The sequence below is a fragment of the Diachasma alloeum genome, unplaced genomic scaffold, assembly GCF_001412515.2.
Source record: "Diachasma alloeum isolate Michigan unplaced genomic scaffold, Dall2.0 Dall_scaffold_00977, whole genome shotgun sequence".
NCBI classification, from domain to species: domain Eukaryota; kingdom Metazoa; phylum Arthropoda; class Insecta; order Hymenoptera; family Braconidae; genus Diachasma; species Diachasma alloeum.
Genome location: NW_021681092.1, coordinates 60,274 through 69,887, shown reverse-complemented (window position 1 = coordinate 69,887; position 9,614 = coordinate 60,274). Strand labels below are relative to the sequence as shown.

Sequence of the window (9,614 nt, the reverse complement as noted above, 5' to 3'; positions counted from 1 at the left end):
ATATATATATATATATATATATATATATATATATATTATATCCTATTCATTATCAAAAGATAATGGGGAGTTTTTCTACACTTACAGTTTCAATAACATTGGATTCTTATCTGTGATCGTTTGTAGTTGATTGTAGTCATGGAATATTTCCATTTCAATTCAAAACAAGTACGGAATTGATTTTATGAAATGGTATCGAGCAATCAATTTGCATCGACGGCCTAAAAGAGATCAGATATTTGCAAGAATTGGTAAACAAATGACTACAAATGATCACAGATGAGTATCCAATGTCATTGAAGCTGTAACTGTAGAAAAACTCCTCATTGTCTTATGAAAATGAATAGGATATATATATACAAAAAAAAATTGAAAAAATTTCAATATTACAATCATATATATATATATATATGAATTCTTGTGACAGTACAAAAAAAATACAAAAGGACGGCATCGAACATCTGATCTTTTCAATAAGTAACTACTATTTTTTTCGTCCCACGATGACATGAGCGTTTTCCGATTTTCTTCGTCACTACAAACAACTACAAACGACTGTACATAGGAATCCGATGTCATTTTGTCCACGGCTATCAATCAATTCCTACTTGGCGTTCAAAAATCGATGGAACCCTTATTTGAATTTGGAGTGAAAAAATTTCAATTCTACAATCAACTACAAACGATCGCAGATAAGAATCCAATGTCATTGAAGCTGTAACTGTAAAATAGTTCCTAATTGTTTTTCAAAAATCGCTGGAACGCTTATTTAAATTCGGATTGAAAAAATTTCAATATTACAATCAACTGCAAACGATCGCAGATAAGAATCCAATGTCATTGAAGCTGTAACTGTAAAATAGTTCCTAATTGTTTTTCAAAAATCGCTGGAACGCTTATTTAAATTCGGATTGAAAAAATTTCAATATTACAATCAACTGCAAACGATCGCAGATAAGAATCCAATGTCATTGAAGCTGTAACTGTAAAATAGTTCCTAATTGTTTTTCAAAAATCGCTGGAACGCTTATTTAAATTCGGATTGAAAAAATTTCAATATTACAATCAACTGCAAACGATCGCAGATAAGAATCCAATGTCATTGGAGATGTAACTGTAGAAAAAGTCCTCATTGTCTTTTGATAATGAACTGATAGGATATAATATATATTTTTTTTAATGAATTCTTGTGACACTACAAAAAACTCCTGACAAACGGCATTGAACATCTGATCTTTTCAATAAGTAACTTTTTTTTTTCGTCTTACGGTGACATGAGCGTTTTCCAATTTCCTTCTCTTATAAATTTAATATTTAGCCTTGTTGTTTTTTTCCAATTTTCTTCGCCACTACAAACAACTACCAACGAATTCTTGTAAGTATCTGATCTCTTTTAGGTCCTCGATGCAAATGAATCGCTCGAAAATCATTTCATAAAATCAATCCCGTACTTGTTTTTAATTGAAATGGAAATATTGAATTACTACAATCAACTAGAAACGATTGTAGAAAAGAATCCAATGTCATTTTGTCCGCGACTATCAATTAATTCCTACTTGGCGTTCAAAAATCGATGGAACGCTTATTTGAAATTCGATTGAAAAAATTTCAATTCTACAATCATCTACAAACGTTCGCAGATAAGAATCCAATGTCATTGAAGCTGTAACTGTACAATGTTTCCTAATTGTTTTTCAAAAATCGCGGGAACGCTTATTTGAATTCGGATTGAAAAAATTTCAATATTACAATCAACTACAAGCGATCGCAAATAAAAATCTAATGTCATTGGAGATGTAACTGTAAAATAGTTCCTGTCTTTCAAAAAATGGATTGGACGCTTATTTTTCAACTACAAACGAAAAAAATTGAACTACTATCACGTGTAGCTCAAAATTAATCAGATACTAAATTTTTGTTACCATTCGTCCAAGTCAGGTGTCAACTTCACACAGCTCGATAAGAATCAAAAGGTAAAGATAAAAATGTAAGGATCAGAATAAGGGTCATAATTTAAAGGTACAAATCTAAGGATCAAAATATAAGGGCCAATATGCAAGGGTCAAAATTTACGTGCCAAAATAAGGTTCAAAATTTGAGGGTCCAAATCTAAGAGGTCAAACTGAGGGTCAAAATGGGAGCCAATTCTCAGGGATGAAATCAGGGGTCCAATATTATCCCTCTCTCCTTGGCTATAGACACGTTCCAAATGCCCACCAAACGATCACCAACGGCCAGGAAATGACCATGAAAATCGGTGGTTTTGTCCATACGTGGTCATTTGAGTCAAGTTAATGGAAAGGAGATGAGGGTAACAGTGAGGCGCCGTAAAGAGGTCATAAAGCAATGAGGTACCCAGGTATACTTTACGATCTTTTAATATATTCAGTTACTACAGCGGCAACTGAGGTTATCTGGGATGTTTTCCCCGCCCGAGCTGCACATGCTATTTTTTAACATGGCCCGACGGCCTGGCCAAGTGGGTAAGGTCATTGCCTTACGTGCGCAAGGTTCTGAGTTCAAATCCCGGGCGGGTAGAATGGTGAGCTCTAACCAGTTTTAAGTCTTGATCATCATCACAATATACTCAACCGAGTCGATGCAAAGTAAAATAACAATAAAAAAAATTACGTTCTGATCACGGGAGGTAAAATAAAGGGGGGACTCTGTCAACTCAGCCACTCATTTCCATCTATGTCCCCAAAAGTTCTGGAAAAATTTGAGGTTGATTGTGTACTCAAAAAACTTTTTTTTAAATTTTTTCAGATTTTTTGGGTGAGTGGGTACGGCGATATGGTTAATATTAAGTTGATAGTTGATTCCAATAGTTTTGAATGTCCAAATAATCATTATATAGAGATTTTCAAACCTAAAATTTATATTTTTTCCCCAGCTTTTCAATGAAAATATTTTGAGATTTTTTAAATCAACTTTTATCCAGTTTAGGCGCGAAAAACTTGAAAAATTTCATTAAAATCCCACTTTCATGGCTTTGGGCAACTTTGATTCTCATTAAAAAAATTTAGAATATTCCTCATATGCATATAAAACACATGAAAAAATATGGAAGTGGGCATTCGAACTGACCATGCTGAACAAAATAAGTGCTGCATGAAGAAATCAGATTTATTCATTAAAAAAATTGTTATGTTTTCTTCATTAATATTTGGTTATATAAAAAAATAGAGCGATCGAAATGAACAGCTACAATTCAGAAAAACTCTATTAAACATGTATCGAAAGTGTTCTGGTGGTGCATAAGCATTTCGACATTATTCTTCCTTGAAATTTTTATTGAAAGATAGACAAAAATAGTAGAAAACTAATACCCACGTATCGAGGATACAAATTATAATATGATCTGGCTAGTTATTGGGTCAAGATCAGGGCAAAAATGCATCTCCATATCTTACACGAAATTCTAGAGAAATGAGGTCGATCAGGAATTGGGTTTATGTGATTGTTGAATCAAATCAAATCAAATCAATTTGAATTCTTCGCACCAATTGAGCTTTTTAGCTCTGACTTCATTTTCCCGTGCATTCCGATAACATCCAGGAGAGGGCGACTCTTGATCTTTCCAAGAAGAGAAATTTCATAATCGAACGACAACCATGCAAATACAAAACGAGTGAAGTATTTCTAACCCCACAATTTTTGATAATCCAGTGTTTCGAAATAGAATCCGATTGTTCAATACGACTTCTTATCCTTATTACTGAGATGAATAGTTTTCGGAGTCGCTGTGTCAATCCGTTCCAGTATGACCACCATGTCGAGTACAATGTTCGCACAACTCCTTAGAGCATAGCCAACAAAATTCCATGGCTCAAAATGAAAAAAATCTGTGACACCTGTCGTGTAAAATTGTGTAAAATGTCAGAAGCCGATCTACAATCCTTCAATATTGATCGTCGTATTGATATTGATGAAGATCCACCAGCAAATACTCCAGCACAACAAAATGATGACAGTATTGCCCAAAGCATTGGAAATATCACTCAAGATCGTGTTAATCAATCACTAAATACTGAAGAAGTTCCCCCCGAACCCAGTGAAACCCACGATTATTATACTATTCGAGATTATGATCTGTCCAACATTGATCGTCTTCACCGATTATCATTTGAAATTCCAGGAAATCCTGTCAACCCACTGTCTCAGAATTCGGCCCACTCAAATTCCTTTGTAAGCCAGTCAACAGTCACCAGCCATTCCACGATGTCCAGCCAATCCTCTCACAATACTGATGAATCATACTATCCCAGTCCTGTCAAAAGACAAAGAGTAAACAATATCGATGATGATACATTGGATCTTGCAGAAGCGAGGAGAGAGATGCTTGACCAATTGAAAGACAAATTCAGTCGCCCTGATACCACGAATTCTCAGAAAATTCTCATTCTCACATTAGTTCCCAAGAGTTGGAGTATAAGAAAGACTGCTCAATTCTTCTCTACGACTCGTTCGATGACCCACAATGCTAAAAAGTTGGTGAACGACAATGGCATTTTGACATCACCCAATCCAAAGAAGGGCAAGAGACTTCCTATGGATGTGGTGGATACAGTAAGGGCTTTTTACTTCAGTTATACTAACAGCAGAGAATTACCCGGAAAAAATGATTTTGTGTCAGTGAAACAACGGGATGGATCTCGTAAACAACTTCAAAAACGTCTCATTTATTGCAATCTGAATGAACTGTACCAGCTTTTTTTGGTGAAACATCCCAACGTAATCATCGGTTTTTCAACTTTTGCGAAATTTCGTCCAGAGCAGTGTATCTTCGCTGGAGCTAGTGGCACTCACAGTGTCTGTGTTTGTGTGCATCATGAAAATGTTAATCTGATGATAGAAGCATCTAACCTGTCTGTTTTAACTGCAAACACTGAACATCACTTGAAAAAATATAAAGATTTCATCGAATTGACTATTTGCGATAAACCTAATTCCGATTGTTATTTGGGGGAATGTGACAATTGCCCAGGAGTCAAACCTTTAATATCTCATCTCCAAACTGTATTTGATAACAACTCTATTGATCGCATTGAATTCTATAATTGGACTGAGACTGACAGAGCAGCGATGAAGGTGAATGTTTTGAGTAGTGATGCTTTCGTGAATGATTAACAGGATTGAAAAATTCAAAACTCACGCGTTTGTTGCACAAAAACAATCCGAGTACCTCGACTTCTGCAAAGAACATCTCAACATTGATGAATTCATCATTCAGAGTGATTTGTGGCTTATGTGGCGCAAAATACAATCCAATCATTCCACTGGAACAATGATCAGTGCACAATTCATACAGTAGTGTATTATTATAAAGAGAATGATGAATTGCATCATGGATCAATGGTTCTCCTATCAGATGATTTACAACACAACACTGTGGCATTCTACGCTTTTCAACAAAAAATAATGCAGCACTTGAAGGAAAAATTCACACCAAAGAAAATAATCTACTTCACTGATGGAGCTCCTCAACACTATAAAAACAGATTCAATTTTGTGAATATCGTGAAACATGAAGAAGATTTTGGGATACCCGCGGAGTGGCATTTTTTTGCCACAGCTCATGGGAAAGGCCCGTGTGATGGGATCAGCAGAAATATGAAAAGACAGGCAGCACGGGCGAGTCTCCAGGCTAAGAATCCTGAAGATCAAACTTGATGCACGAGCACTGTGTAATTGGGCGGAGAAGACTTTAGTCAAGACTGAAGTTGCATTTAGTCTAAAGACAGATCATCCTGCGATTGCAACTAGTTTGGACCTTCGATTCAAGACCGTGAAGACTGTACCTAGAACGCATAAACTCCATTCTCTCATCCCAAATGAAATAGGGCAATTAATTCTGAGAAAGTTCTCCTTCGCTGATAAGTTTGAAATATTTCCAAAATCGAGTAAAAGAAAAGAGGCAACGACGAAAAAACCTGTTCATAAAGTCAAATCTCAACGTTCTAGAAAATCGCTATGAGCCTAGTAACTTCCTTCTTTTTCGTATGAATAAGAACTGATTTGTAATACTTTGAATTTCTGTGTGAATAAAAGGAAATGAAAAAACGAGCTGTAATTGCATAGAAATGGATTTTTGCCCTAATCTTGACCGAATAACTAGCCAGATCATATTATAATTTGTATCCTCGATACGTGGGTTTTTATTTTCTGCTATTTTTGTCTATTTTTCATTAAAAATTTCAAGGATGAATAATGTCGAAATGCTTATGCATCACCAGAACACTTTCGAAGCATGTTTAATAGAGTTTTTCCGAATAGTAGCTGTTCATTTCGATCGCTCTATTTTTTTATGAAACCAAATATTAATGAAGAAAACAGAAATTTTTTTTATGAATAAATCTGATTTCGTCATGCAGTAGTTATTTTTGCTCAGCATGGTCAGTTCAAATGCCCACTTCCATATTTTTTCATGTGTTTTATATGCATATGAGGAATATTCTAAATTTTTTTAATGAGAATCAAAGTTGCCCAAAGCCATGAAAGTGGGCTTTTAAGAAAATTTTTCAAGTTTTTCGCGCCTAAACTGGATAACAGTTGATTTAAAACATCTAAAAATATTTTCATTGAAAAGCTGGGGAAAAAATATAAATTTTAGGTTTGAAAATCTCTATATAATGATTATTTGGACATTCAAAACTATTGGAATCAACTATCAACTTAATTAACCATATCGCCGTACCCACTCACCCAAAAAATCTGAAAAAATTTCAAAAAAAGTTTTTTGAGTACACAATCAACCTCAAATTTTTCCAGAACTTTTGGGGACATCGATGGAAATGAGTGGGTGAGTTGACAGAGAGTCCCCCACAGGAATCGCGCCCACGCGCAGAATTACCACCCGAGCCGAAGGCGAGGGTGTTATGCCCATGGATAAGGGTATTTACTCCCTAGGTAGTGAATATATTATTCTTTTGCTTTTTGATGAGCAGGAGGAAAGAGAATACTTTCCAACCTGGGGCGGAAAATTGTCACTTATTTGCTCCCGCTCATCTGGGGGCAAAGTACGAATTTACCGTGCAGGTGTGGGAACATCAGCGTGTGCACCTCGGGCCAGGAAAAGATTATTTTTCGCCCTCGGTGCATAATATACTATTTCTTGAAATAATTTTGCGTAAATCTTTTCTTTTCTCGAAAATGTTCTTCTGAAGTTAATTTTGCAAAGTTATTCAGCCATGGAGCCGACATTTTTATCTAAAATTAATATTCACTGCACATTGCCCCATTTCGAATCAATCCGCTTTAATCTTTTAATAAATCTTACAATACTTTTCAGGGTCATACTCACCTCAACCCGTAAATACCATGAAAAACGTTGGATCAATCCTGGAAACTGCACTGCAAAGGGCTCCTTTCCTACACCTTCAGGCTGGCAAAGCACAACCAGCTATCGATCGTTACAGGTATTAGGATCGAGACACGTGGTAACGTATCGGTCAAAAAGACGTTTTTTTTTTGCTCTGACTGCACAATCCTGGCCGAACGCTGCCGTGCATCTATACACGAAATAACCATCCCCTCCTCTACCTCCGAATCATATCCATTAAATAAAATGCGATTAAAAAATTTGAAATTGTAAATTCGGAGACTTTACAATTGATTTTGTTAGGGGGCTGCAAGACGAGAATTTTGAAATAAAAAGTTAATCGGACTAGTAGTTTGGGAGATATTGAGCAAAACAGTTTTTCACAAAAAGTTTAATATCTTCTAAACCATTTATCCGATTTCGCCTATGTACAATTCCATCCTGTGATATCATAAAAGCTCGGAATTTCACGGAATTTCAATGTCGTATCTCAATTTTTTCGAGAGCCCTCGGGCACAGAACAATTTCTTCATGAAAGCGAAAATGCCGATTATTGCTAAACTGTCTCTAGTTGCATAGCAATACCATGATTCGATTTGATAGATATTATCACAAGTAACATTTTGACGTGTTTGAAACGCAACTAAAATTCCAGAACATTCTGGTCGACCATCGGCCTACTTCGAAAATCTCTGGGACCCTTCGGGTCATAAGTCACCGAAACACGCGCGAATCAGTTTAGGCTTAGCCTCTCACCGTATAAGTCTATTTCGAGCAAATCACCTGTAGACGTTGTATAGTATCCATTCGTATTTCAACGAGTTCACATCATCTAAGTAGTAGTCTCTCAACTAGTCCACAAGAATTAAGTAGAACTCAACGAGTAATTCAACGTGTAGTAATTCACCGAATAGTTATTAACGAGTATTGATCAACATTATTAAGAGTTCATATCGAGAAGTCGATTCAGTCAATTAGCATCCAAAATTGAATACCTTTATTCAGTACATCACCTTTGTTGATTAAATTCAGTTTAAATTCAGTGACTCACCAAATTAACGTGCAAAGACAATCACCAGTGAAATTACATATTACCAAGGAGTGTACATAAGTTTTGACAAAGTGGTTCGATCCCACAAAATAAAGTGTGATTTTTTAAATCCAGCTCATCAGTAATTTTCCCAACAGCTCCCTCCACATTTTCATCCCACATCCACCCTAAATCTAGTAATTCACCAAACATGACGTAAAAAAAAATTAAATTCGGTCACGTAGTTTTCGAGATATTGAGGAAAAAAGATTTTTGACAAATTGCTGTATCTCGGAAACTACTTGAAGTCTTTTTTTTTTCATTTCTACCAATTTCATTGGTAGTCAACTTCTGAATGGATCCGTTGTAATTCCATTCAAAAGGAAAATGATTTCTTCACAAAAATGGAAAATTAGAGCAATTTGCAAAAAAATTGATAAAATACATTTACACTAAACATTGAATATCTCCGAAACCGCTCGGCCGATTTTGCCCATCCAAAATATCAACCTTAAAAATCATGAGAATATAATTATAGCAAATATCAACTCGCCATCTCCATTTTTTCTCAAGTTATCGTGCGTACAAGATTTTTTTTCAAAAAACGAAAAAAGGGTAATATCTGGGAAACTTTGGAGGAAGGAGCACATACATTTTGATTGATCTGTTTCTCAGATATTGAGGAAAAATAAAATTTGAACGAGTTGTTATATCTCTGGAACTATCGGACCGATCGAGCTGAAACGACGCCTCAAAGTCGCGCTCAGTCATAGCTATCATTTGTCAAAATTTCACATTTCTATCAACAAATTTCACTGTATTTATGTTGAATTTTCTGAAAATTCATCTCCAAAAAACGAATTTGGGATTTGACATTTTCTGAAAACAAAATTTCTTCAGGTTCGGAGAGTCGATGGTTGCATATAGCATCCCGCTTTCCATGTAATTTATGCCTTAAAAACATGTACAGTTGACCGTATACAGTAGCCCGGGGATAAAGTAGATAATTTCTTCATGTTTCATAACATTCCACATCATTTCCAAAAGCAAAATTGGAAAATCTCCAAATCCGACAAATACAATGCTTCCATGCACAAGCAATACAGATATAGATCTTATGATGCGAAAGCTAATTTTATTTTTTTGTCAAGAAATCATTTTGCTTTAGAATGTAATTGCTACGGATCCATTCGAAAGCTGACTACCAATGGAATTGGTAGAAATTGAAAAAAGAAAAAGACTAATAACCCAAAAATTATGGCC

General features: G+C 35.4%; 1 protein-coding gene across 1 annotated transcript in view; it reads left to right on the top strand.

The window, feature by feature from the left end:
• LOC107045527 (tetratricopeptide repeat protein 7B) overlaps positions 1-7,960 on the top strand; it is a 42,420-nt gene extending 34,460 nt beyond the window's left edge. Inside the window, exon 2 of the mRNA XM_015267831.1 lies at positions 7,292-7,960. Within this exon, the coding sequence (XP_015123317.1) occupies positions 7,292-7,425 (134 nt within the window). The 3' untranslated portion in view covers positions 7,426-7,960. The remainder of the gene's footprint in view (positions 1-7,291) is intronic.
• The last annotated feature ends 1,654 nt before the right edge of the window (positions 7,961-9,614 follow it).